The following is a 27,288-nucleotide window of genomic DNA, read 5'->3' as shown; positions in this document are numbered from 1 at the left end:
ACAAATTATTTCAATTGAAAACACTTCCAAGACTTTCTTCTGGAATCCCAATGCTCTGATAAAAACATCATACGACAACATCAAAATAAAACAAGATATGATTCTATACTTTGATTCTCCTTTTTATTTACGAAATATATTCTTTCCGAAATGCAATTTTCCACTTGATTGATTTAGAGAGTTTCGATCGAAAGTCGAGCACTATTCGTTTACCCTGTCAGATCCTCCTCCTCCTGTGTCCTGTGGAGGATTCGCCGACGCAATTTTGATACGATTTGATTAATTTAGATGCGAACTTGAAATCTTGATACTTCACTTCAAGAATGTCTGCGAGGGACGGCTCTCCATTCTAGGCGTAGAGACTGCTGTAGAGACTCCATTAGGTGATCAGATGGATTGGGTTGAGATCAATTAGCACTTACCATTTTCGCAATTCGAATACACATAAGCTTCACAAAGCAGTGTAAGCGTCTTTGGGCATGATTCAACATGAGCTACAACTGGAGGTGGACCATCAGCTTGGAGGTGCTTGAAAGTCGGAAAATTGATGTATGTACTTACTGTACCAAGGCAGCGATAGGAGACACCCGATCTCCTATCGGGGAGAAGGTAGCATGTAATTGTTCCATCCGGTAGAAAGTCCGAGAAGTTGCAGGTGGGGCTGCAGCTTTAAGTTGTTCCAGCAGGTAGGCAAGTCCGGGAAGTGCAGCAACAGGAGGCCGTTCCTTACACTTTGTCTAAATGATTGAACATTAAAAACGAATTTGGAAGTCGCACTTGCTTAGCTTACTGAAAGTCCGATTGTTCCATTATGTTCGAGCGTTGCATTTAAAATATTTACAAATTATTTACATATGTACATNCCTATTCCAATCTCAATGCTCTGATAAAAACATCATACGACAACATCAAAATAAAACAAGATATGATTCTATACTTTGATTCTCCTTTTTATTTACGAAATATATTCTTTCCGAAATGCAATTTTCCACTTGATTGATTTAGAGAGTTTCGATCGAAAGTCGAGCACTATTCGTTTACCCTGTCAGATCCTCCTCCTCCTGTGTCCTGTGGAGGATTCGCCGACGCAATTTTGATACGATTTGATTAATTTAGATGCGAACTTGAAATCTTGATACTTCACTTCAAGAATGTCTGCGAGGGACGGCTCTCCATTCTAGGCGTAGAGACTGCTGTAGAGACTCCATTAGGTGATCAGATGGATTGGGTTGAGATCAATTAGCACTTACCATTTTCGCAATTCGAATACACATAAGCTTCACAAAGCAGTGTAAGCGTCTTTGGGCATGATTCAACATGAGCTACAACTGGAGGTGGACCATCAGCTTGGAGGTGCTTGAAAGTCGGAAAATTGATGTATGTACTTACTGTACCAAGGCAGCGATAGGAGACACCCGATCTCCTATCGGGGAGAAGGTAGCATGTAATTGTTCCATCCGGTAGAAAGTCCGAGAAGTTGCAGGTGGGGCTGCAGCTTTAAGTTGTTCCAGCAGGTAGGCAAGTCCGGGAAGTGCAGCAACAGGAGGCCGTTCCTTACACTTTGTCTAAATGATTGAACATTAAAAACGAATTTGGAAGTCGCACTTGCTTAGCTTACTGAAAGTCCGATTGTTCCATTATGTTCGAGCGTTGCATTTAAAATATTTACAAATTATTTACATATGTACATAGTTTACAATATTTACAATTACAATTAAAAATAAAAAAAAAAAAACTAAAAAAAGTGTAAATGTTATGTACAATAATTTTGAAAATTTATGTCCACTATTTATCCGGTGGCCCGCGGAGGTCTCTTGGAGACCTTTTAAACCGATTTTGTAACGCGCGGGAAACTATCCACATTTTTTCTAAATTTATTTTATTTCTCTATTTATTTTCTTTTCGTTTATTAATTTTAATAAATTAACTTTTTTCGAAATTTCTTATTTTATTTTTGCTTCGAGTTGTTGCCTCTTGGAGGAGCTCGGATCGACTGACGAAAATCTGGCTCAGGCCCAGGTCCAGATATATTTCTATAAATATAAAAATCGCCTACTTGGATTTGTGGCATTTGCGAAGGGATTTTTCGTTTTTTTTTTAACATCACAGAAGGCTTGGAGCTCAGGGCGACAATGGGATACATTGGGCACAGTGGAATTCACACAACAAATTTGAATTGTACAGCACTTGGACCCGGCCACCATCACTTGATATATTTGATGCAAAGTCCGTGGATACAAACTATTTTTACACTGGAACTACTTTGGAATTGAATACCAATCAAAAATCCATTATTTTATACGATTGGAGGGCTTTATTTTGGTTATCAACACTCTTATTTTATAGCTGGCTCGTACGGAAATCGCAATACAAACTATTCTTGGTCATCCATTCAGTCTTCTTTAAAAACCATTCAACTTACCATATTTTCAATTCCACTGTGCCCAATGTATCCCATTGTCGTCCTGAGCTCCAAGCCTTCTGTGATGTTTAAAAAAAACGAAAAATCTCTCGGAAATTCCACAAATCCAAGTAGGCGATTTTAGAAATATATCTGGACCTGGGCCTGAGCCAGATTTTCGTCAGTCGATCCGAGCTCCTCCAAGAGGCAACAACTCGAAGCAAAAATAAAATAAGAAATTTCGAAAAAAGTTAATTTATTAAAATTAATAAACGAAAAGAAAATAAATAGAGAAATAAAATAAATTTAGAAAAAATGTGGATAGTTTCCCGCGCGTTACAAAATCGGTTTAAAAGGTCTCCAAGAGACCTCCGCGGGCCACCGGATAAATAGTGGACATAAATTTTCAAAATTATTGTACATAACATTTACACTTTTTTTAGTTTTTTTTTTTTTATTTGTAATTGTAAATATTGTAAACTATGTACATATGTAAATAATTTGTAAATATTTTAAATGCAACGCTCGAACATAATGGAACAATCGGACTTTCAGTAAGCTAAGCAAGTGCGACTTCCAAATTCGTTTTTAATGTTCAATCATTTAGACAAAGTGTAAGGAACGGCCTCCTGTTGCTGCACTTCCCGGACTTGCCTACCTGCTGGAACAACTTAAAGCTGCAGCCCCACCTGCAACTTCTCGGACTTTCTACCGGATGGAACAATTACATGCTACCTTCTCCCCGATAGGAGATCGGGTGTCTCCTATCGCTGCCTTGGTACAGTAAGTACATACATCAATTTTCCGACTTTCAAGCACCTCCAAGCTGATGGTCCACCTCCAGTTGTAGCTCATGTTGAATCATGCCCAAAGACGCTTACACTGCTTTGTGAAGCTTATGTGTATTCGAATTGCGAAAATGGTAAGTGCTAATTGATCTCAACCCAATCCATCTGATCACCTAATGGAGTCTCTACAGCAGTCTCTACGCCTAGAATGGAGAGCCGTCCCTCGCAGACATTCTTGAAGTGAAGTATCAAGATTTCAAGTTCGCATCTAAATTAATCAAATCGTATCAAAATTGCGTCGGCGAATCCTCCACAGGACACAGGAGGAGGAGGATCTGACNGCTGTTAGGCGCATTTGCGCTCAACAGTACGCTGTTGTGCACAGCTGGTTGAAACGCAAAAATGAGTCCAAGTGAAGTATCAAGATTTCAAGTTCGCATCTAAATTAATCAAATCGTATCAAAATTGCGTCGGCGAATCCTCCACAGGACACAGGAGGAGGAGGATCTGACAGGGTAAACGAATAGTGCTCGACTTTCGATCGAAACTCTCTAAATCAATCAAGTGGAAAATTGCATTTCGGAAAGAATATATTTCGTAAATAAAAAGGAGAATCAAAGTATAGAATCATATCTTGTTTTATTTTGATGTTGTCGTATGATGTTTTTATCAGAGCATGGGGATTCCACAAGAAAGTCTTAGAAGTGTTTTCAATTGAAATAATTTGTTGTGTGAGTGAAATGTCAATCTGTCAGCATATGCTATGTTAACATGTTAACAGTATGTCTGTCCTGTTAGGCGCATTTGCGCTCAACAGTACGCTGTTGTGCACAGCTGGTTGAAACGCAAAAATGAGTCCAATGGAACGGAACCGGCTTTTGTTGTCACACCAATTTATCGGCGGGTCATTTCAAAAGAGTAACCTTCAAAGCTTGTTAAATAATTTTCAGAAAAGGATATTTAAAAATTTCCTTGATGGTAGGGAAAAAGGTGGATGATAAGATATTTGTAATCTGGTTCAAATGTAAGCCAGAGACTAACTTGTTTTCTATATTTATTTTCTATTTCAATGATTTTAGCAGTTTATGGGACCGCTTGAAATACCGAGAATATTAATGGTAATCTATATATGTGTGTATGTATGTGTATATGGAGGAATCTAATGTTCTATGTAACAAAAATGTCAGTCTGAGAACAGGAACCTTAGGCCTCAAAGCAGCCTGCTAAACATAATATGTAAAATAATTAAGTGAAATTGTCGATGATAATGTAGCGAATGTGTAGTTAACGTGTAGTTACTGTGTTAAATATACAGGGATTTTTGTTTACCATTTTGTTTAAACTTTCTTATGTACAAATAATAGAGTTTATTGTAAATAATTGACTAATCAATCGAATACAATTATTAGTTTGGTGCTGAGTGCACTAACTTGCTTTAATTGTTGGTTAGAAAAATGATTTTAAACGGTATTTTTCGGTCTATTTTTTAAATGATGATTGGTAAATCCGCGGTCACACTAATGCCCATCTGTCAAATGCAACTCTGCCAGCACGCCACCTTCTGACAGGTGACAGCAGCGTCTCTTTCTTTTTTCGCCATTCGCCACTGAAGATGGTAAATGAGATTTCTGTGTTGGACCAAAATAAAATCGTTAAATTATTGTGACATCAGTGAACATTTTGTGTTAATAAAATTGTTTTTAATATGTGAATGAGTTGATAAATGTGAATTGAACTGCATTTATCGTACACCGCCTGCCGAAAGGGCTCAATTCCACAAAAACAACAAACCTTGCGATTTTATTTTGGTTTATATCGTTTGACCTACGGATTCAATACTAATAAACTTTTTGCCTTTACAGACGAAGGGTACCTCCAGCTTTGGTAAACGCCATAACAAGACGCACACTTTGTGCCGTCGTTGTGGACGCTCCTCGTACCACATCCAGAAGTCGACTTGCGCCCAGTGCGGCTACCCAGCCGCCAAGTTGCGTTCGTGTAAGTTTATTCCCATTTTGCTGGTTTTTAGCTGGAATTGACTCGATACTAACTTTTTCTTGTTTCCCTCCATGCAGACAACTGGTCCGTGAAGGCCAAGAGGAGGAAGACCACCGGCACTGGCCGCATGAGCCACTTGAAGGTTGTCCGTCGTCGCTTCCGCAATGGATTCCGCGAGGGCACCCAGGCCAAGCCCAAGAAGGCCACCCAGTCCGGCAAATAAGCCCCAGCGGTTTATTCCTTGGCCAGTACGGACAGCATCATCGTCGCAGCAACAAAACAACAACACAAAAGAAAACAACCTTCATTTGCTGTAGAAAATCAGCCTTAAGCCGCCTCCATTTTGGCTTCGAGAAGCTTCTTCCCGTTTGGGGAAGCAAAGCCTTCTTTCAGCTAATAAATGAACGTTATTTGGTTAAGTGAATTTGTGCTTATTTTTTTTCGTTGAATTATGTGAACTATGTGCCCGCCCTCAAAAGGGAGACCCCGCAGACACAGTGAGACCACGAGCTGGTACACAAATGTGCTTATTTTTTGTACGCCACTTTTTTTTTTAATGTGAAAGCAAGCAAAAGATGATGCCGCATACATTTCCGTTGGTTTTGCCGCCTGTTGCAATCCCGATCTGCCGTCTGTGCGTCAGTCCCAGTCCCGCCATGCAGCTGCACCATATAAGGGACCCGCGTTCATAACCATTTGCAACATGCGGCACAATATATAGAGACAAAAGGAACGGTTTTTCGGTTATTTGATGCCAATGCCAAAGTGATAGCATTTCCCACATTGAACGTTGCTGGACATCGGTGCATAGTTACTCCATAGTTGTATTGCTTCCAGCAGCTCTGTTCGTTATGGCGGCCTGTAGGTTCTAGCTTTAAGCAGAAGGTTGGCCACAAGAAGTTTACTCTCCATTCACTGAGCATTATTTATGCGTATGCGCTGTGTGTGAGACAGGCGACTGGTGTATCTGTTTAGCGACTCTTTGCGCTGCAGCTGTGCTTAGCAATGAGTTTCGGAGGGCAGAGCCAAGCCGTACCAGTATAAGGAGTACCATGACCTCTACGTATGTATCTAGTTCCATCAGAAACCCAATAGCGTGAGGATCGGATTAGGTTGATACTTAGGGACTCTTAGGAGAGGCATACATGCATACCTGGGACAGTGTTCTGGTCAACGATAGTTTCAACATATTAATATATTTTATTAATTAAATTAGAATATACAAAAAAGCTGACATTCGACCTCGCTTAAGGTAACGTAAGTAAGTAATCTAAGAAACAAGGGTCCGACAGCCGCAGTCTGGGATGGAGCCCGTGTATCTGTCCAGTGCGCTGACTACTGCGTGGACCCGGATTATGGAAGCAAGAAAATATCGTACAAGAAGCAGTGATTGATTGGTTTATGACTACGAAACGTTTCTTATTTGTCGCTTGATTTGACTAATAGTAGAATTTACAATGTATAAAGCGTTCCACTATGACTAAGGGAGGGGGGGAGGGAATCGGTATCGCGTGGGGGAGCGGTATGATGGGATGGACGGTGGACGGTATGCGCTTGGGCGTAGTTATGCGGAGGGAGAGGGAGTTATGTGGGTGGGGTAGAATATCTAAACGTATTGCCATTAAATGCTAAAAAAGGACATTTACAATTTACAGCTATGAATGTCTGTTTCCAGACTATTCGGAGTGTGGGTGCGGATGGAGGGCAGTGCTGGGCGGCGTAGCTGTTGGCGTGCTCGCTATCCCCGACTGTTCTGATTGTGGTGGCACTGCTACTGCGGGGCCTGGCAGCGCCTTGACCTTTGCGGTGCCATTGGCGGAGCTGGGGGCGGGCCGCTTGATGAGCAGCTTCTTGAGGTTCTGGAAGGGCGCATCGAAGAGCACCGTCAGGGCCACAGAGGCCAGGAATATCGATATGAATTCGTTGGTGTCGAGCTGAAAGCAAACAAATGAGATTAGCTGCTACTGCCGCAATTATCTCCCCTCTCCACTCACAATGATCGAAACAAAGTTGTAGTAGTGATGAATGTGACGCCTTCGGCCGACGTTGTAGAAGAAGACGGGGAACTGCGTCAGGTAGATGGCATACGACAGCTTTGTGGACACCTGGAAGCCGCGCCAGGCAAACAGCCTCGTCAGTTTATCTGCAACACAAAATAGTTGTTCAGTTCGTTCAGCGGGAACTGGCGTCGGGGCATTCGCTTACTCGTGTAGCCATTGTGCGAGACAAAGACGATCCAGGAGAAGAACAGGCACCAGGCAATCGGGGCGAAGGCCGCGTAGATGGCCGCGTGCGTCGAGTTGTAGACGTAGTTGATGTCGCCCATGGGCGCGGGGCCCAGCACCGAGGCCAGCACACAGATCGTGGCCGCAGTCCATCCCAGATGCAGCTGCAGGCTGCTCAGCTTCGCTGATTGATACTTGCGCAGGACATAGCCCAGCAGGATGCCCATGATGTAGACCGTCGAGCGGTGCGGTGGGAAGGAGTACATGTAGTCGGCAGTGCGGAACAGGCGCTGAATGCTGTGGATTACAGGATTTCGGGATTAGCAATGCTTGCAGACACTTTCGGGGGAGAGTCCCAACTCACTTGGTGCCAAAGTAAATATAGTTTGACAGTTGGTTCACGATCGTTGTGTAGTAGCGAGCCGCCGTTCCCACAGTGCAGAGCAGCAGCAGTGTGAAGAGGCCACGACGTGGCCAGCGCCAGAGACCCAGAATGAGGATGGGCGCCACCGCAAAGAGCTCGGTGTCGATGCCCAGGTGGTGCGTGTGCGTCAGGCACATCTCGCTGAAGCCAAAGTAGTTGTGGATGAAGAGCAGATTGCGCCACCAGTTCTTTTTGCAGATGTCTGCATGGTGGCCCACCACGAGGTTCCACTGCGGACCCGAGCCCCACAGCGGCAGCACGTAGGTGCAGAACAGTATCAGAGCAGCCAGAGGCGGGACAATGCTACAATAAATCCACAAGTTACTTAGGTTTAGTCCGAGATAGGGATATGTTGGCCAGTCCGACTTACCGCATTAGTCGGCTGATGTACTCGTTCTTCAGCCGGATGGGCTGACGCTTCATGAGCCTGCCGAACAGCGAGTAGGAGGTGAGCATGCCGCTGAAGAGCAGGAAGGGGTCCGTGTAGAGCGAGGCGGCGCGCCCGATCACCGTCCACGGCTGGCCCAGGCTCTCGGACATGGCCGTGCGGTTGTTGTACGGGTTGAAGAACATCGCCATCGACTTGTGCGAGAAGATCAGCATGATGGCATTCAGGAAGCGAATGCCATGGACCGCCTCAATGTCGCCTGGTGCGCTGCTGGTGCTGAACAGCCAACGGAGATTCTTGTCCAGCGAGAAGGCCGTACACCAGGCATCTACAATCAATTGTTTGGGTTAATTCGCTCGATTTGTCTTCGGCTGTGTCCCTAGTCTCACTCACTCTGCTTCGGCTGCGTTTTGGTGGAGCGATCGTAGATGGTGGCGAGGATTGCCACGGACAGGACGAGCACAAAGAAGCGCACGGCCCACGTGGTGTTCCGGTCCCAAGGCTGCTGATCGCGCACCTGGCACATCTGCGGCTCGACGCGCACATTGAAGCTGATGCCCGTAGCTGCCGTCTGGTTGCTCAGGTACTCGGCCACGGTGTACTCCACATCCCGGGCGGAGCAGCCGGACGGCACGCACAGTCCCCAGTTGATAAGCGAGTAGCGGGGCACACGATGTCCGGGCTGCAAAAGAAACACCAGGGGGGTAGAGTAATCAATTAGCGATTGCCTGTTGAACCGCAACAAAGCGGTTCAAACGGGTCTCAATGTAATAAACATACATAAATTAGTTTTTGAATTATAATATACTAAACAAATACTAGTTATCCGCGGGACTTAAAGTAATTCAATTAACCGATCCCTGCTTATTGGCGCCGAACGGCGTGACATCATTCCAAAAGAAAGTCGAGTCGTAGGGTTCAGTGCCCCCCGGCCGCGTAGAGCATAGGCGTCTCGGCTGTGATTTGCATTTTATGGCTATCTATGGCGGTGTTTGATTGCTTTCGACTCAACTCGAAACGATTCGATTCGTTTTGTTTGCATTTTCGTCTTTCTCCTTCAAGTTCATGGTCGAACTGCGGCCTAGTCCAATATTAGCAGCATAATGTTAATCAAACCGAACTTTTACATGCATACATACGTACATATGTGCATGTATGTAGAGGTACGTATGCATGTAGTTTGTAGGTTAAGTGCGCTCTCCCTTCCCTTATTCTACGACTACTCACATCGTTAAACTCGCTCTTGAAGGGTCCATGCGACTGGATCAGCTTGAAGAAGGTCTGCAGACGCTTGGACTTGTGCGGCAGCACTGGCTGCGCATAGGCCAGGCAGTACTGTCCCCGCAAGACTGTTTCCTCATCTCTGAGCGGGTCCTCGCTGTGCATCCGCTGCTTGATGCCCAGGCACTGGTCAAAGTCGCCCGGCTGGTTGATGTTGCCATTCAGTATTCCGGAGTTCAGTCTGCCGCTAGAATCGTGCACTGCTCGAGTGTAGTTGGGGAAGGTTAGAAATATAAATAAATTAGCATACGATTAGCACAAAGTGGGCAGTTCTTAGGCAGCTCCAGGACATGAGTTGGCAGTCCTTGTACGTAAGTTGGTGCCATCTCTATTGCGTGTGCGTGCTTGCGTGCATTTGTGTGTGTATGTGTAACCTTGACTGTGATCGCAACTCGGTTGCGTCTCTCTCTCTCGCGTCGTTCTGGTTCTAAGCGTCGCTGTCAGCAGCTGTGTTCGGTCGGTCAACGTCGCTGGCGCGTTTCTGTCGTCTTTTGTGTCAAGTTCGCATGAAATTGTTGTTGATGCTTGCAATTTTGTTGCAGTTGGCATTGTGGTGGCTGCGACAGGCATATGCATACACACATGCATATGCATGTATGTACTTGGTGCTGCCTGCCCCCAGCAAATGTGGGTAAAGTTCGTCGATTGGCCTTCACTTTAGCTGAATGCCACATGCACGAGCATGCACTTGCACTTGCAGCTGAGATCTCTTGCTCGCTTGTTGCATTTGACTTTGGAGTCTATCAATTCATGTCGACTCGTCTGGCGTTCTTACTGCCGTTGCAGGCAGCGACGCCAACGCCAACGCCGACTGCGACTGCGACTGAGGCATCACCTGCGGCCGGCCAGTTGGCAATGACTCGAATTCGAGCCGAACTAACGAACGAACGAACGGACCCAGCCAATTGGCTCTCCACTTGCAGAACTAGAACCCGTGCATGTCTCTCTCTCTCTACTGTGTTTACTCACTCTTCAGGGCCCACAAATCAAAGTTGTCCAAGGCGGCCAGGTACTGGCGCATCTGCCGGCGGCACAGGGTCGAAGCATCTGGATGTCTGGCCGGATCGAATGGCTGTGTGATGGCCAAGAAGCGCTTTCCAATGTTGTGCAGATATGCTGGAAGTGATACAAATATTACGATATTCTATTAGAATCACATTTAAGGTAAGTCTTAAATCATAGAAGGGATCTTTATTCACTTTTAAGCGCTGCTGTCGTTCCACTCCACTCGTTCCTTGTGCGCTTTGCAGTCGGAATACAAAATTGTACAAGGTCAGGCTCGGCACTGGGCACTGGGTACTACTGGGTACTGGGTACTGGGCACGTGGCACAACAGGAAGTCATATTCTGTCAATCAGAGCGCGTGCCCAAGCCATTCTGGGAGGGCATCGATTTGGTTGTGCGTTCCGCTCCAGGTCTTGGAGCAGATTGCATAGAAACGATTGGCTAATGAGGCGCCAGCAACAGCAACAGCAACAGCAATGGATGGGATGGCAAGTGGAGGTGCATCTCCAAGAAAAGATGGGCAGAACCAGGCTTAATGCCAGTGCCAAAAACCATACACAAAAGCCCAGTATCGGTATCCGGCTGCGCTGGACTCTGCTCTACCATCATCAGCATGCCGGGGGCAGCGCTTGGGGCTTTGTTCTTATTAACATTTTAAATTTTTATGCTGGTCGAATGTTCAATGTGGAAAGCGCTCATTATGAATGCTGAGCGCGTTCTGGGCGAACGATCCATCAGTGGATCGGATCCGTTTGCTGCCTGGATACGTCTCAGAGATCTCTGACTCGATGGAGGAGGAGGAGTCCGGAGGTGAGCGAGAATATATGGACGTCTGGGCAGTCCCCAAAGTGCTTAAATGCGTCAGAGTCAACTCGGACGAGCTCTGACTGCGAAATTTCGGCCTGGCCTGTCGTCATATTCTATTGAGAAACGACACGCGATTGATCCCCGTGGCTAAATTTGGAAAAACTATCCAGCCCAATATTGGACGAGGAAGAATTGATAATTCTATGACAGCTGAGCCCCAGCCACAGCCCCAGCCCCAGCACTCCACTCCAATCAATCGTACAATTCTCTGGCACTGCTTCGGGCTCCATCTGCCTCCAGCATAGAAATGTGGAAACTATTGTCGCGTGATGTGTGCGATGGGAATCAGTTCCAACTCGTTTGTTCTTTTCGCTCATTAGCAAGGCAAATGATGGAGATTTCAGATATTGATATCCCGAAAAACAAAACCTGCGTGATAGCTAGCTAGGAATGCCTTTTAATTTATTTTTAATTGATTTATTTGCAAAACTTAAGCTACAGGGAAGACAGGGGGAGCAACAGCCTCAGCTGCTATAGATTTTCCGTGGCTTGGATTGTAAGCAAAGAAATTCCAGTTAAAGCGGAATGGTGGAATGGTTCATTGGGTGACCCTCTCTCTCTCTCTCGCTCTCTCTATAAATGAAGAGAGAGAATGTTTGCGACATTCTGTTAGTCGGACCACCAGCAGCAAGAGAGTATATCCCAACAAACAATTCAACGCCAACATGAAAATGTGTGTGCATGTATGTATGTATTAATACGGAGAATGCCAACCCACAATTATGATGAATGGCTTAAAGATATGCATGCTAAGTGGCTAAATAGACGCCGCAGCAGAATGTTATGTAAGCCAAGAATCGCACATTGGACCTGGCCAATATCGTTGGACGCAGCTTAATTAACTGCGTTTGCCGTTTCTCTCTCGCCTACTGTCGAGAGCGTGACCCACTTGGCTAAGCTGCTAACTGCCGACAGTCGCTGGCTGCCGACTGGACAAGTGGAGCATTGCACAATCCTTCGATGCAATGCGTAATCCTTGGCCCGATTGCCCAACACTGTTCTAGTTAGTGAAACTGCTTTGGCCAGAGCCGCCACAGCTGACCAGAATGTACATACATAAATATGTATGTAAATACATACGCACAGACATAGTGCCGATTTGCGGCCAACGGGCGATAACTGTCTCTTGCAGGGTCCAATTCAAAGGGGTCTGTGTACATACATGTATATAAACATGTATATGGGTGTGCATATGCATATGCGTATCGTTTCGGTTTATGTTTATGTTTATGATCCTATTACGACTCTTATTGTTTTCCCTCGAGTGCAAAAACTGTTTAAGTGTTCGATGTAACGTGCCTACAGATATTTTAAGAACGCTTTGTGGTTGCTCTCAGAACGAGGCAGAGGCTGTGACAAAAAAAAGAGAAGACGGCAAGACACGGCACGACACCTTCCCTTCCTGTCTAAAACAATCGAAAACAAATTGATCAACATTTGTCATCGGCAACATTTTCATTGTTTGTTCCGAGTTCCGAGCGTAAACATTTGGGCTCGTGAGCGGCTTCTGCTGCTGCTGCTGCTGCTGCTACTGCGGCTACTGCGGCTACTGCTACTGCAACCCGATCACGATCGACTTCGGTCACCCTCACGCCCCTCCCCCGCAGGCGGATGATCTGTGTTTTGTGTGGAGCATATTTACACAGCCCCTGAGCCTGAGCTGAGCTGAGCCCGGCTCAAGTCTCAGTCGAGCGCAACTAAACTTCAATATTTGCCAAGCAAATTGGCAGCTCAACTCAGTCCCCAGTATGTGGGAGGAGTGTGCATGTGTGTGTGCAGGGAGGGGGGAATGCCATTTGCCACCGTTTCGATTTCAGTTGGAAGTTCTTTTCCATATCTCGATGGGCTTTTGCCATATCTTAACTTGCACTTGAAGAGGTTCTTCATCAGCATTCAGCCTTCGGTATAGCCGATGATTGGCATCATTTTTGATGATGATTCGCATTGCATGGCGAATTTCTGAACGAGATTTCTTTTTGGCTGTTTTGTGGTGAGTCGAAACAAGTTTTTAGTTTTATGGCGTCATTTAACGGTACTTGCGGGTTGGTCAAGCGTCGGATGGATGACACGAAGGCGCGACAAATACAGCGAAGATCAATTACAAACAACTCAGCCAGCAAAAAGCACTTAGGCTTGGGCTTGGACCTGGGCTTGGTCGCGTTGCCTTTGGGTAATGGGAATGGGAATGGGCTAGCTAGGAATGGGATGCAATGGAATTGGAGTGGGACATACTGTTGAGAGGGTGATGGTGGGATGTGACTGGAATGGGAATATGTCTTCATGTGACAAGGAATTTCGAACAATTGGTAAATCCTGCAAAGCTCACTCGATACCCTATGAATGCCTTGCCCCATTTGCTGATGCCTTCCGTTGCATCATGCCTTATTAATTATCCATAAAACTACATTCGGTTGGTGTCTACGTGATCCTCGACGTGACATCATTGGCCCATGGAAACGGTTTTATTACGTGAGACTTCACACATTTGCCCGCCCCCAGGCGTTGACACTTGCTCCAAGAATAAAGCCACTGAGCTCGGGGAGGGGAGGGGAGGGGAGAGGAGGGTGGGGGCCTTCCCCCAGTTGCTCATCCTCGTCCTAATGTGTTCCGCAAATAAGACTCCGATGTTTGTGCAGCGTTAAACAGAAAATACAAAAAGTGAAAAAGTGAAACAACAAGGCCAAACCTTTTAACAAGAATAAGTGCGCAACGACTGGCAAAAACACATCGGATTAGATAAGAGATATTATTGCTGGACTGGCAAAGAGTATTCCTCCAACTCTGACTCTGACTGTAGCAGGAAATGGCCACTGCGCTTCAAAGTCCCATTTGCATTTGGCCAATTGAAGCAGTTCTTGGCCGACACAAAAAGGGGGGAGGGGGGGGGGGGGGGGGGGGGGGGGGGCTGGGTCACGTCCGTTTTGTCACTTCGATGCGCGTTTCATTACCGGAGGTCTTTTGGGCCATTAAAGCATGGAGACAGCCCTCGCCCTCGCACTCGCACTCGGCAAAGACCTGGCCTAAAGTTGATTGCGGAGCAATTGATTTCATTTGACGCACGCGCCTCTTATGCAACATTTCGCTTTGGGTCACAATCAAAAATCCAAAAGGGAAGGACTGGTTTTGAGGGGGGGGGGGGGGGGGGGGGGGGGGGGGGGGGGGGGGGCAGGGGGCACACCACTCTGCATTACAATTGAAGAAATCGGTGAACAAAAACCCATGGCCCAAGGCCATTCGCGGTGCGTGTGTGTGGGCGGTGGGGCAGGCGTGAGAAAGCTGTAATCGATACGCCGACGACACTCCACTTACCGCGTTCATCCTCCTCCACCAGCTCATCCTCATCCTCATCGTCGTCGTCGTGGCTGTCTTTGTCGCGGGGCTGCCTCGTCTCCAGTTGGGGCAGCGTAAAGTTGGTGTGCAGCTCGCTGAGATTGCCCGCCTGGTACTCCAGCACGGCATCGTCCGCGAACAGCTTGAGGCTGTAGTTCACTTTGTCCTCGAATATCGAGGCGATTTTGCTCTCCAGCTTGTCCGCGGAGGCATCCCCGCCCTCCGAGCCGTGGCCGGTGGCTGGCCGCAGCAGATTGTCGCCCAGATTGCAGTTATCCTTCAGGCTGCAGGTGGGCTGCACCACCCCCGGCCCGTCCAGGGCCAGGCTGTGGCTGGGCAGGCGCAGGCCCAGGGCCAGCAGCAGAAACAGTTGCGGCAGGTGCATCATCCTGTCGAGGATCGCTGAACGCTTCAAACTTTCGCTTAGAACTTCTCCTCGGCACTCTGGCACATAATCACAGACACAGCTAACAGGCAATGGTGACACCACAAAAAAATAAAACCAATCGTACGAACGATCTATCCAAGTGAAAGAATAGACCGGAGAGAATCTTCAGAGCAAAGTGTTCGTGGGATCTGGGATCTCCGTGGGTGTACTTTTGGGCCAGCGATAAATTAAGCGACCGCCAAGACGAAACATTCAACGTCAACTGATTGTCCAAATGCCGCCAAGCATGCGAAGACCGCTCAGGTTCGTCGGCGGTTCGGTTCGGGGGTTTAGCCAGCGCTCAGCGCTCAGCGCAGCTCCCCAGCTCCAGCTCCGGCGTCGGTCTCAGCCGCAGTCGCAGTCGCAGTCTCAGCTTCCGTCTCAGCCGCAGTCTCAGCTGGCTAAAAGTGTTCATGTGAATGTATCTCTCTCTGTGTGTGTGTGTGTGTGGGTATCTATTTTAGCCGCAAGCCGAATTTCAAAACCAAATGCAAACCAAATTTCGAGCCGAGCCTGAGTCTAAGGTTGCTCTGCATTCCCGTACTGATACTGATACTGATCCGATCAAGAATTGTGCATCGATTGCATGAACATTCGTGTCTGGCATGGCAAAGCTTTTGCAGCCAGGTTCGGTTCGGTTCGGTTCGGTTCGGCACTCAGCTGTTCCACTCACACACACATTCACCTGAATCCAGACAGCGGGCTTCCCCAGACACAAACACTAGGCTGCGTGGCTTTCCTTTCCCTTTCCCTTTCCTTTCAAGCTTTGAGTTGTGAGCCATAAGAATAGTCCATCCATTTATCCATCCATTATTTTGCAGCAGAAATCTCAGTTATTCTGTGTGAAATTCCAGCTGAGGAAATTGTTCCTTTGCCAACCCAGCAAGCAGCAAATAATTGCATCATTTTATGCCTAAATGCTTATAGGCTACAAATTAAACATTAAAAACAAAAATGAGATGCAGTAATCCCAGTTTGCAAATATCTATATTGAATATAATAAACTTGATTTAAAATCTGTGTTCTGTTTAAGGGAATCCAATCCTGATTGTGCGGTTAATGACACACCTTCCAGAATTAACTTTCGCTCTCTCTGTCTCTCTCTCTCTCTCTGAAACTCTGTTGGCCCTGATGAGTTCTGCCTGCGGATGGTGTCGCAACAATTTCTTGCTGATCAATCGCATTAGAGGGGAACAGGCATACAATAAAAAGTTTGGAAATATAATTACAGCCAGTGTTTGTCTGTTGTTGGCCAATAACTCGTTTTGATGACAACAGAAAAATAAACGGAAAGAGAGGAAAACAAGTTCCACGGAGGTGGATGTATGGATGGGGACCATGAGGCGTGAAAGAATCATTTGATTAGTGACCATCAGATGGCCAGGCGGTAAATTCACATTCCCACTCCCCCCTCTTGGTTGTGCCCGCCAAAGACAATTCGCAACAGACACACAAAAAAAGTGACGCAAATCCATTGAAAGTGAGCCCCTGGTTGCCAATATCAAATTACCCAACCCCAACCCCAACGGCCGAGCAGCCGAACAGCCGAACAGCAATTTGCAGCACGGTTAGCCATAAATCGAAGTCATAGGAGAGCCAGAGCCTGAGCCACAGCCAAGCCGGAGCTGGTTCTTGCAACAGGCGCGAATTGCAAGCGGAACCAGAGCACCAAAACCAAACAAACTGGCCACTAAATATTTGGCCAGACTAAATCGAGAAATAGCTAAAATAAAAGCGAAGTTAACTTCGAGTCTGCTGCGAGTCCATTGTTACCCAGGAGCAGGCAGAGATCTTCAGAAAGATTAGCGATTGGCCTACCGATGCTTGATGTCTTTCTTCTCTTTGATTTGGATTGCGAGACATTTCTGTGCGTATCGCGTATCACCTGCCTGATCTACCCCACCGGGCGACTGCACTAGAAGGCATTTGCTTTGCCCAAATAACCATTCTCTTTCGTTTGTGGCCAAAAGGAAGAATGTGGCAATTGGCTGGCTCTGACTGTGGCGGCTCTAGCCATGTCTGTGGCAATCTGAACGAGTTTTGGTTCCGCGGAACCAACGGACGGCGACTCTCATTAACAGCTGGAGCAAGAGCAGAGCAACGAGCCGAGCCGCCAAGTGGCATGTTGCATGCCAATTTTTCAAGAGGCAACAGCCAACGTACAAGCGTTGGCAACGAACCACTTGCAACTTGCAACTTGCAGCTTGCCACACTAGCCGGCAACTGGCTGGATGACTCTCTGGCTGCCAAGTGTGGCAATTGGGCAAAATTGTCTGACGTTCGCGTTGCCAATTGCAAATGTTGTTGGCTTGGCTTTTTGGCATTTCATGCAAAATTCCCCAACCCCCGCCTTGCGGTCGGGCTCATCTTGGGTTCCTCTTCCATGGTCCCGCGGTTCCTCCGCGAAAGGCCATTAGCGGGGCGCTGTTAGAATTCTTGTTTGTCCATCAGCCATCAGCCAGCAGGCGGCAGGCGGCAGGCGGCACAAAAAGTGGCGGTACAATCTGGGAATCCCAAGCCGCTTTTGTCATCGCCCGAATGCAAATGCATTAAGTGGTGCACTCAAACCGGTCCAGCGTCCAAAACAAAGAGATCTTCCGCGCTGTTTCCACACAATAGTAGTAATCGGACTGCAACAGCGAGTAGCAACAACGATATTTGGGGGGTATCGGCTATCAATGAGCTGATGAGCTGCGATCAGCGATCAGCGTTACCAAAGATCATAACTTATGGGGTTGAGCTGTCGGAGGGAAGAGATGATGATGGCCACACTCACGATATCGAAATCAAAATTTCCTTATTTCCATTTGCAGCTTAAGGGGCTCAACGCGTGTAATAACATATGTATGTAAATATGTACATGAATCTCGTTTAGCGAGAGTAAGAATTACATCGAAAACGAGAGAATAACAGAATAAATAACTAAAATAACGGAGCCGCGCAGTGAAGGGCTTTTACAACAACAAATTGCATTGCTTTGGAGGTGAGAGCTTTCTGATCAGAGCTTAATCTTCTTCATCTTCAACTGAAAACAGTTCGGAAGTTCAAGAACAAAGTGCCAAAGAAACAATTAATTGGTATGTTATCTTGAATTTAAGCTAAACACCACAATGACGGGAGGCAGCTCGAACAACAGTTCAGATTTAATCTGGTGCTCCGGACAAGCAAAATGTTTGCGGTGAGGGAAGGGCGCTACCTGAGCTCTTCATTTTTGCATTTCCTTTCTCTACATTCGTCTCTTCAGCGAGCTCTGTGTGGGAGGTAGCGGAGGCTCGTCTTGCAATTACACGTTTTGCTGTTTGGCGCCCTATTCAACGAAATCGAACTCGGTGCCATCTACGCTTGGTGGCTCAACGGATTGATTTAACCTGTTCTCGGCACTTCAAATCAGTGATAAAAGTATACAAATTATCTCTTTGGTTGTGTTTGTGTGTGTGCACAAATTTTCCATTTGGAGTTTCCAATCCAATCAAAGCCCACAGCGGCTGTGGGAAGCCGAACTATTGCACCGACTGCGTGTCAATAGGTTAAACGTGCCCTCCCCCTCCTTCGTTCAAGACAATGCACTCACCCATGCACTTTGCCAGACGCTGCCAATGCTCATAATTATGTTCAAGTTTTCGTCTCCCTTTTGTTTCCTCCTCCTCTTTTGTTTCGCTTTTGATGTGTAGGTTGAGGGAGGGGTGACCAGCTGATAGTTCTTCTCTTTCGTATGATTTGTTTTCGATTGGGATTGCAGAGAGTGAGAGTGTGACAGAGCGAGAGGGAGTCCCGTTTATGTTTACATGTGTTTGGTTGTATTTCATATGCACTGAAGCCTCTGCCGGTTTCGTTTTCATTGCTACTGCCAGGTGTGGTGCCGCCTGCCATCATCGACCTTCGAAGTTGTAACCCATTTGTATACCCTTTCAGAAGGTATTGTTATTCTGGGAATATCAAAGTTCGAAGTTTTGCACTCTCGCTGGCAGAGTATGAGAAAGTCAATTATGCGCTCTCTCAGAGAGCGACCTACAAATGCGTAAAGCTAGATGGCACTACTGGCAAATGAGCTTAATATGTTTGAGTGTTTTTGTGTAGTGTGCAAGGGTATGCAACGCGTTGGTGCGACGAGATTAGCTTTCATGCATTTTCGTTGTATTTCGATTTCAATTCGAATTTCATTTTCCGTGGGGGCTGCCTGGCTGGCTGGTTAGCTGGCGCTGCAACGTTTTGTATGTGGAATTTTAAACAGTTTCTTGTTGTTTCTGGAAGTGGGTCTCTTTCTTGGCCACCACCATGGAACGTCTGCCTCTGTGTTGGTTACGATATGCATATGATGATGGCCAGCAGAAGTGGTTTTTGTGTTGTTTTGTGCCTGCAATTTGAAGGGCAATGAAGCTTGGCTAAATCACATTGAGGCAAGTCCCAGTCCCAGTCCCAATCCCAATCCCACACCGAGACATCGCAATCGGATGGAATATATCCACACATTATTTTGCTTAATTTATATTTATTATCATTGTTTTTAGCCAGATTTGCCTGCTCTATGGCTCTTTGTCCCATTAACGAGTTGAACTAATGCTAAAGTTCAAATTTAAATCTCGCTGAGTAATTAAATATAATTATAATTAAGAATCCAACAGACTCTGTCTCCGACTTCAATTCGTTTTCGTTTTCGTATTCGGACTCTGACTTAAATTTGTTGTTTTGGTTGTGTTTTATTTGCCTGAATAAATTTAATGAGCAATTAAATCTCATAATGCCCATAAAACTCGTACGCAATCCTCAGATTAACAGATTGGCAGTCCGTGCCCCTAGGGGGGAGGCAGAGAGAGACAACTTAATGCTGCCGCCACATTCCGCAAACAACTTTCGAAGCAAAAACCCATCGAACTTAGTTCTTGCGAGGGTCTGGGCCCAGTTAGGGGCAGGTGCGTGCAGGTGAGTGGTCACAGTTTGGTCCGACTGTCAAGATCAATGGCCGGATAAGGACGGATAGTGAAGGTTATCAAAAGATATTCATCTTTGCGTTTCAGGTATTCCCCACATGAAGCCAACTGAATCCAAATTGGTTCCTGGTTGGGTTGGTGGGTCAGGTCAGGTATTTACATTTACAATTTGTCCCCTCAAGAGGAAGTCGCACTGAAGTTGTTACCTTAATTCTGGTTAGTCCACAAAGACAATGTTTTCCGACACCATTTACAATTTTCAATGCTGTCCGGATGCATCGTAAAAGCTTGGCCAAAGAACGAGGAAGTCAATGGAGACTGGAGACGTATAATGTACATGAGTATGTTCGTGTACACACACACATATGTATTGGACATTGTTCAAGCTCTAACAAGAACAAATAATGAACAGCAAACCACCCAAGCGACGGGGGGAATCGGAGGAAGTGCTGGGAAAGGCAAGGCAAGGCAAGGCAACAATTTAAATGCCGTAAAAACAATTTATGCTCGAATATTTAACGCCTCACTCCATGTCCATGCCTGGCCATAATACAGTGCGTCTCAGTAGTGTAAGCCAGTCGGGAGTTGCCTGTATCAACTCTTCCGGATCTTCCAGCGCGTGTCGCTCTGGACACGCTTTGGGACTGGGCCCCGTGGCTGTCTGTCTGTTTAGCTGAGTAATTCAAGCCATAAAGATGACGACTCCAACTACGACAGGTTCAAGGCCAAGACGAGCTATAAGTATGAGGCATGGGCAAGACAAAGATTTGTGTGTGTCTACATTGGAGGAGACGCGGAGCAGCAGCGGCAACTTATCCAAAATTTCAAGCGAAAACATACCACCCAAAAGTTGTTTGCCATATCGAATAACTAGCTTCGGACGGACGCAGATTAATTGGGGGAAGCTCTAGGTGATGCTTTAGCTCGCGATTTGCATTCACTTAATTGAGTAGTTGGACGTACGTACGTACCCTTAGTGGGGGCTGCACCTACTACACTTAGATGGATGGCTGGATACGGATGCGCAATGCGAATGTAAAACAAGCTTCGCATGCCCCTCCACCTAGTGGCTGGCGTCTTGTGTCTGTGCCCGGAACTGATCGACGCATTGAGGCGTGCCCGAGAAGGGTCCACGATTAGTCGTCATGTGCCAAAGGTTGCTAGACAGTCGCTCGCCCAGTCGCTCGGCTCGAGTCTAAGCAGTTCAAACAGCAGCCAGCTACTGAAGCCAAACGACAGCCACGCCCTGCTCACACATACGAGTACCAGGCACTACGGTAGTACCAGAGTAGTACGAGTACTAGAGTAGTAGCCCACACACTCAATATTGATATTGATTATTTCACAATGAAACGTAAGTCAAGTCCTGACCACATGGGTCATGTTTTTATGGGCACGTAAACTCTAATCTGCTCCACAGATTAGGATGAAGATTGTTGGAATATATTTGTTGCCAATTTTTGATTGACTTAAACCACCTGCAGTTTATTACTTAACAGAGTCATCTGTTCTGTGTTCTGCAGTTTTCTATGCCATTTAATATGTACATTTCTGCAAACTCTACCTCCCATGCGAATCAGTCCAAGGCCAAGGGTTCCAATGGGAAATGAGAACTGGAGGTGCACTGGATACCCCACACAAGCCAATATTTCTACCAAGATTCAATTACTTTGTCAGTTTTAAATATAAATACGAGCTGGCCAAGTGTTTGTGCAGAATTCTTCCCATGGGCAGCTCCAATGAAAATTAGTCCAAGGTGGAGCTTCCGATTTCCTTTGAGATGCTTCCAATGCATTGCAATGGCTTCCACGAAAGCTACATGATATGGAAAACTTATCTCAGGCGAACTACTTGGAAGACAATTTGTCGGAAGAGCCAGCTACCGGGTACAGGTCAAGGTCGAGTTGGGCTGCGACTTACAACTCGGTTGCGAGAGAGCCAAAAGGCAGCCAAATCGAAAACGCAAACGATCCAAATACCTGTCGTGGGATTGCGCATTCGGACGTGCCCGCCTGGCCGACAGGTGATGGTCATATCCATATCCATATCCATATCCATATCAGCAGCCAATCGGCTGTGTCACCCTTAGATGTCACCCTGAACGAACACCCGCTGGCTGATTGGCCTCACTTTTTTGCCATAATTGAATGCAGTCGGCAGTCAGCAGAACTTGGCCAATCTGATTGCCAAATATACCGACTGTCAGCAGAGCCCGGTCCAGCCTTGGCATGCCAAGCAGCAGCACCATGAGGGGAGAGCAAACTGCTGAGGACGGCACAATTTCACAATCCAAAAACAAGCCCCACAAATGCAACCTTATAAAACAAAGATCTGAAAGTTCTTAAGTCACCTTTCGCCAGAACCTGTTCGGGCCTTTTTTTAGAAGATTCTGTAGAAGAATCCAACCAACCGGAGTAGAGTTCAGAAACAGAAATTGGCAAAAAAAAGCAACAAGAGAGTCGGAAGAATGTGCGGCGTCATTATTTAAAGACAAATATTGACCGACTTGTTGCTTCAAATGTTTGCTGCCTGCCAACTCGTTTACATATTCGATTTTGAATACAAAACAAATGTCTCCGCTTTCCGAACTTTCGTTAGCTCGATTCTCAACCATCTGCAGAATTGATTCTTGAACGCAAATGGAAAGAAAGTCTTTTCTGCATTCAAAATATTGTTGATGAACACGGGAAGGTAAATACGGGAACAATATTAAAAAAAAAAACGTACAAATTAACATTGATGATGATGTATCCCGAAACAGAGGCAAGTTGAACTGGTGAACTGATCTTTGGACTCTTCCAGCGGGAATGAATACTTTTAGCATTTCTAAGACTGAGCTTGCTTTACCTCCCGTTTCCATCATTTAAATAAAACCTATTCGGATGGAACAACATTGAAAACAAGCCAAAAACGTGTCAATGACTTGAGTCAACTTTCGATAGCCAGACGTTAGCACAAACAAACAGGTGGACCGATCGCATAGAACTTCACTATGATGGGATCAGATCACACTTCTATTGTTGAAATATTATAATTTGTAGTCGATTTCTGTTAGAGAACTGCAGCGAGTATGCGAGTATATATTTTGGTAGCCACTGAACATTGTACTTCTACAGGTGGATTGTATGCTTACCTTGGTATCTGCTAATTACCTGCTGCAGCGTCAAAGACAGAATAAAGTGATTGCTTGAGGAACTCAACGAACAGAAGAGAAAGCAAGAAGCAATAAGCGCTTTCGCGAGGAAGCTTTTCGCATACTGCGGCACACATATGTACATACCCGTACATAAGTATGCATGCATGTTCATGCAAGCACTCGAGTGCTACAGCGAAGGGTTCCAGATCCCGTTACTTGGTTTGTTATTGTGTGTAATGATGGCATAGAAATCGGATTGCCTGTGTCTGCTTCTAGAGCTTGAGTTGGACTTTGGACAGACAGCTGCAGAAATATGTTATTATGGGTGTGCTGCGTATTGACAAAACACGGTTCTTTGGAACAGCAGTCAACTAGATCGTTTTATATGTAAGTGCAATGTAATACGAGCAATAAGACCAAACGACCTTGCAAGGCATGTGTGTACATAAACGTATTACGAGTGATTATACGACCATCATCTGCTCGACTCTTATCTGCAATGATCTTGAATCGCGACAATTGTTGTTGCAGTGGCTGATAAGCTGCTTCAATTACAGCTATTGGAAACATGAACTGAAACTTGAAACCTGAATGTGCCAAAAGGGTCTCAAAATCAATTACATTTTCAGCCATGCATAGGAAGTCGTCCCATTGAGATTGCCCATTGAGCTTCCCCATCTAATAATTCCCATCTAATTCACTTTGAGATGAATGCTTGACCCGGGTCGATAAGATAGAAAAACACACAAGCAAGCAGTCAGCTACTTGTGTGTGCATGTGTGCCAGAGGTAATACTGCTTGCTAGGTAGCACTGCTTACATTTGAATAAGACTTGTGCTTAATCAGATGACTGCAATTTGCATACGTACGTACATGCATACATGTGTGTACATACATGTGTGCATAGCTTTTTGTCTCAGTCTCACCAAGTCAGTGACGAATGCATTTGAAGAACAAGCTCAGCCGCAGACGATGGATGCTCGTTTATACATGCCATGCATACATGCATATTCACATGCTTATGTTTTATGTGTGTGTGTGCATATTATTTGTATGTGATGCACATGTTTATATGTGGGTCAACGTCAATCTGGTCGCTGTTTTTGTTGTTGTTTGCTGTTGCTGCTGTCGCACAACTCGTTTTTGGGGCCTGGCAATGCAGCCGCCCGATCTCTGCCATGATAGCAGGCGGCCACAGCGACAAGTGTGCGGTGCGTGTTTGCTGGGGTGCTGCATCATTGAGGTTCCCAGTTTGACAAACGCTTACAGCTACCTACACCTGGGTCGGGCATGGGCGAATAATCATCGCACTCAGCGCTGCATTACCGTTCCATGGAAGCTTTCAGTCTGCATCAAAGCTGTGCAGACGTTCTCCCTGTGTAGTTCACTCTATTCTTCCCATAGGGAGCAGCATGGCTCAACCTTGGATGCATCATCTTCCTAGCCGAAATTGGGTCTAGGAAAACTGCCGCTCATATTTTGCTAACCCCACGGGGACACCACTTCCGCGCCAGATGTGCGATAAGCGGAGCGAGGGCATCCAGAGTGCTGACCAAATCGTGAGTGCTGATGCCAGATTGGGTCTGGGTTGGGGTCTGCGCTGAGACACAACTGCGAGTAAAGTAATATTTTCTTTAGTTCTGAATTAGTTGCAAACGAGATCGATTGCCGAGCAGTACGCCAGCTGCTCCGAAGAACAAGCCGAAAGTTTTCAAAAATTATTTAAATTTTGTTTTCCTTTTTGTTGCTGTGTTCAGGAGTTAAGTGAAGAAACGACATGAGTACGTGGGCACTGGTGGCATTTGCCTTCTGGGCACTGTTCCTGCGCTACCTGCCGCAGATTCTCAATTTTCTGAGGCTGCAGCGATTCGCCAAAACCCTGCCAGGCCCAAGTGTGGGCGAGCTGATGGCCAATTTGAAGAAGGGAGGTGAGTGAGTCCTGAGAGCTGCTACGAGAGCTCTGGCTTATCCTTAAACTCCTTGCGCAGAGATCCTGAACTGGCTGAAGGAGCTGCGAGAGCGCCATGGGCCTGTATTTCGCATATGGCTCGGCAAGGATCTCATGGTGATGTTCAGCCACCCCGAGGATGTCCGACAGCTGCTGGGCAACAACGCGCTGCTCTACAAGTCGCGCAACTACAGACTCCTCGAGCCCTGGCTGGGCAAGGGGCTGCTCACGAATGGCGGCGAGTCGTGGCACCGTCGCCGTAAGCTCCTCACGCCCGGATTCCACTTTCGCATTCTCAGCGAGTTCAAGGAGCCGATGGAGGAGAACTGCCGCATACTGGTGAGCCGCCTAAAGGAGCGTGCCAATGGCGAGCCCTTCGACATTTATCCCTACATCACGCTCTTCGCCCTGGATGCCATCTGCGAGACGGCCATGGGCATCAGGAAGCATGCCCAGCTGCAGAGTGACTCCGAGTACGTGAAGGCTGTCCAGACGTGAGTACCCTCGATCGTGTGTGTGTGTGTGTGTGTGTGTTTGTGGCTTCATCTCATTCGAGGATCCTTTTCCCCTGCCACCAGCATCTGCCGGGTGATGCACAAGCAGAGCTTTTCCTTCTGGCAGCGCCTCAACATATTCTTCAAGTACACCGAGATGGGGAAGGAGCGGGATGGCGCCCTGCGGGTGCTGCATGACGAGACCAATCGTGTGATTCGACTGCGGCGGGAGCAGCTGCTGAAGGAGCGAGAGCTGCAGGAGAACAAGGACAAGGACAAGGATGAGGAGAACGATGTGGGCGGCAAGAGGCGCCTGGCGTTCCTCGACATGCTGCTGCTCACCCAGCTGGAGGGCGGCGCCGAGCTGAGCGATGTCGACATACGTGAGGAGGTGGACACTTTCATGTTCGAGGGCCACGACACCACCAGCTCGGCCATTGCCTTCGCTTTGAGTCTGCTGTCCAAGCACGCGGAGGTGCAGCAGCGTGCCTACGAGGAGGCACGCGATCTCGAGGGTCGCGAAAAGGAGTCCATGCCCTACCTGGAGGCGATCATCAAGGAAACCCTCAGACTGTATCCCTCCGTGCCGTTCTTCTCGCGCCAGGTGCTCGAGGACATGCAGGTGGGCAAGCACACCGTGCCCAAGGGGGCCTCGATCAATTGTCTGATCTACATGCTGCATCGCGATCCTGTCAACTTTCCGGATCCGGAGCGCTTTGATCCCGATCGCTTCTACCTGAACGAGAAGCAGATGCACCCCTTTGCCTTTGCCGCCTTCAGTGCGGGTCCCCGTAACTGCATAGGTGAGCTCCACACCCACAGATCCAATGATCCCCTTTTGTCTACTTTCCGTTTGCTTCATTCAGGTCAAAAGTTCGCCATGCTGGAGCTCAAGTGCAGCCTGTCCAGCCTCCTGCGCAGCTATCAGTTTATGCCCGACCAGGATCACCAGCCCATCCCACTGGCCGAGCTGGTAATGAAGAGTGGCAACGGGGTCAGGCTGAGCATAAAGCCACGGCGGCTCAACTGAAACTCAGTTCGGATTATCGCTCAACCGCTCAATCGCACAATCTTCAGCCCGTGCGTGTAGTCTAAAATAAATCTAAAATATTTAGTCTAAAAATGGGCGTCTGTCAAAGTGGGACTTTGGGTGGTGGTGGGGGTCAATTTTGGGGGTATCAGTATCATCCCATCCCATCCAGCCTGGGACTAGGGGAAATGATAACTGCCAGTATGTTATTATTGTTTTGTTTATTGTTTAGCTTTTGCCTCGTTTATTTCAATTTGAACTATGGAAAATACAATCGATCGTATTACTCGTACACACACAGATAGAGCTGTGTATGTGTGTGTTGTTTATATGCATGTATGTGTAGTTTTGGTTTCATTATTCATTTATTTATGCATTTATTGTTAACATCCAAAACCAACAAACAGTTGTCCTCTCGGAAACAAAAAATAGATATATATTTATATTGTATATATTTACTTGTATATTAGGTGTATATAGACGACATACTTATTGCTCTCCATGATTACACCTCTCCTACTCCAGCATGCGTCTGTTTTTGTGTGTTCCCTGACAATTCCTTAAGCTATTTTACCATCCAAACCGATCCGAACTGATCCGAAATTCGGGACAAACTGC

At 46.6% G+C, this 27,288-nt stretch overlaps 3 protein-coding genes and 3 long non-coding RNA genes across 10 annotated transcripts; 3 read left to right on the top strand and 3 right to left on the bottom strand.

Annotated features, from left to right (window-relative positions):
* Positions 1–104: 104 nt before the first annotated feature.
* LOC117580728 lies at positions 105–855 on the bottom strand. Of its 2 annotated transcripts, none has more exons than XR_004573606.1 (4): positions 791–855; positions 562–737; positions 423–500; positions 105–365 (listed from the first exon to the last, which is right to left on the bottom strand). It is a non-coding gene; the product is annotated as an uncharacterized LOC117580728 (long non-coding RNA). The 2 variants fall into 2 exon arrangements; XR_004573607.1 differs by having other exon boundaries at positions 105–362.
* A 77-nt stretch (positions 856–932) lies between these two features.
* LOC117580725 lies at positions 933–1,704 on the bottom strand. Of its 2 annotated transcripts, none has more exons than XR_004573602.1 (4): positions 1,619–1,704; positions 1,390–1,565; positions 1,251–1,328; positions 933–1,193 (listed from the first exon to the last, which is right to left on the bottom strand). It is a non-coding gene; the product is annotated as an uncharacterized LOC117580725 (long non-coding RNA). The 2 variants fall into 2 exon arrangements; XR_004573603.1 differs by having other exon boundaries at positions 933–1,190.
* Positions 1,705–2,872: 1,168 nt separating this feature from the next.
* On the top strand, positions 2,873–3,523 carry LOC117580727. 2 transcript variants are annotated; one of them, XR_004573605.1, is made up of 4 exons: positions 2,873–2,955; positions 3,009–3,184; positions 3,246–3,323; positions 3,384–3,523. It is a non-coding gene; the product is annotated as an uncharacterized LOC117580727 (long non-coding RNA). The 2 variants fall into 2 exon arrangements; XR_004573604.1 differs by having other exon boundaries at positions 3,381–3,522.
* Positions 3,524–4,705: 1,182 nt separating this feature from the next.
* LOC117580724 (probable 60S ribosomal protein L37-A) lies at positions 4,706–5,611 on the top strand. The gene is made up of 4 exons (XM_034267392.1): positions 4,706–4,804; positions 5,052–5,187; positions 5,265–5,427; positions 5,508–5,611. Exons 1-3 carry the CDS (start codon positions 4,802–4,804, stop codon positions 5,408–5,410), a joined length of 285 nt encoding a protein of 94 aa, XP_034123283.1. The 5' UTR covers positions 4,706–4,801; the 3' UTR covers positions 5,411–5,427; positions 5,508–5,611.
* Positions 5,612–6,367: 756 nt separating this feature from the next.
* Positions 6,368–15,363, bottom strand: LOC117580722 (O-acyltransferase like protein). Of its 2 annotated transcripts, none has more exons than XM_034267388.1 (9): positions 14,687–15,363; positions 10,475–10,621; positions 9,452–9,705; positions 8,618–8,906; positions 8,207–8,552; positions 7,777–8,139; positions 7,393–7,709; positions 7,182–7,330; positions 6,368–7,121 (listed from the first exon to the last, which is right to left on the bottom strand). In XM_034267388.1, exons 1-9 carry the CDS (start codon positions 15,093–15,095, stop codon positions 6,864–6,866), a joined length of 2,532 nt encoding a protein of 843 aa, XP_034123279.1. In that variant the 5' UTR covers positions 15,096–15,363; the 3' UTR covers positions 6,368–6,863. The 2 variants fall into 2 exon arrangements, with proteins under 2 accessions (XP_034123279.1, XP_034123280.1); XM_034267389.1 differs by lacking the exon at positions 14,687–15,363 and adding an exon at positions 10,705–10,796.
* Positions 15,364–24,933: 9,570 nt separating this feature from the next.
* LOC117581076 (probable cytochrome P450 4s3) lies at positions 24,934–26,763 on the top strand. The gene is made up of 4 exons (XM_034267960.1): positions 24,934–25,126; positions 25,187–25,640; positions 25,725–26,443; positions 26,507–26,763. Exons 1-4 carry the CDS (start codon positions 24,976–24,978, stop codon positions 26,668–26,670), a joined length of 1,488 nt encoding a protein of 495 aa, XP_034123851.1. The 5' UTR covers positions 24,934–24,975; the 3' UTR covers positions 26,671–26,763.
* Positions 26,764–27,288: the final 525 nt, after the last annotated feature.

The sequence above is a fragment of the Drosophila guanche genome, unplaced genomic scaffold (assembly GCF_900245975.1).
Source record: "Drosophila guanche unplaced genomic scaffold, DGUA_6, whole genome shotgun sequence".
NCBI classification, from domain to species: domain Eukaryota; kingdom Metazoa; phylum Arthropoda; class Insecta; order Diptera; family Drosophilidae; genus Drosophila; species Drosophila guanche.
The sequence above is the reverse complement of the archived record's forward strand: the minus strand, read 5'-3'. Positions and strand labels throughout refer to the sequence as shown.

What these genes read in the sequence shown, in the direction of transcription:
- LOC117580724 (XM_034267392.1), top strand. An exon ending in AGCCGCCAAGTTGCGTTCGT is followed by an intron (nt 5,188 to 5,264) that starts GTAAGTTTATTC and finishes CCCTCCATGCAG; the next exon opens with ACAACTGGTCCGTGAAGGCC.
- LOC117580722 (XM_034267388.1), bottom strand. Translation starts at nt 15,095, where the DNA reads ATGATGCACCTGCCGCAACTGTTTCTGCTGCTGGCCCTGGGCCTGCGC. An exon ending in CAAAACGCAGCCGAAGCAGA is followed by an intron (nt 8,553 to 8,617) that starts GTGAGTGAGACT and finishes AATTGATTGTAG; the next exon opens with ATGCCTGGTGTACGGCCTTC. An exon ending in TATATTTACTTTGGCACCAA is followed by an intron (nt 7,710 to 7,776) that starts GTGAGTTGGGAC and finishes TGTAATCCACAG; the next exon opens with CATTCAGCGCCTGTTCCGCA.
- LOC117581076 (XM_034267960.1), top strand. Translation starts at nt 24,976, where the DNA reads ATGAGTACGTGGGCACTGGTGGCATTTGCCTTCTGGGCACTGTTCCTG. An exon ending in TACGTGAAGGCTGTCCAGAC is followed by an intron (nt 25,641 to 25,724) that starts GTGAGTACCCTC and finishes CCCTGCCACCAG; the next exon opens with CATCTGCCGGGTGATGCACA. An exon ending in GGGTCCCCGTAACTGCATAG is followed by an intron (nt 26,444 to 26,506) that starts GTGAGCTCCACA and finishes TGCTTCATTCAG; the next exon opens with GTCAAAAGTTCGCCATGCTG.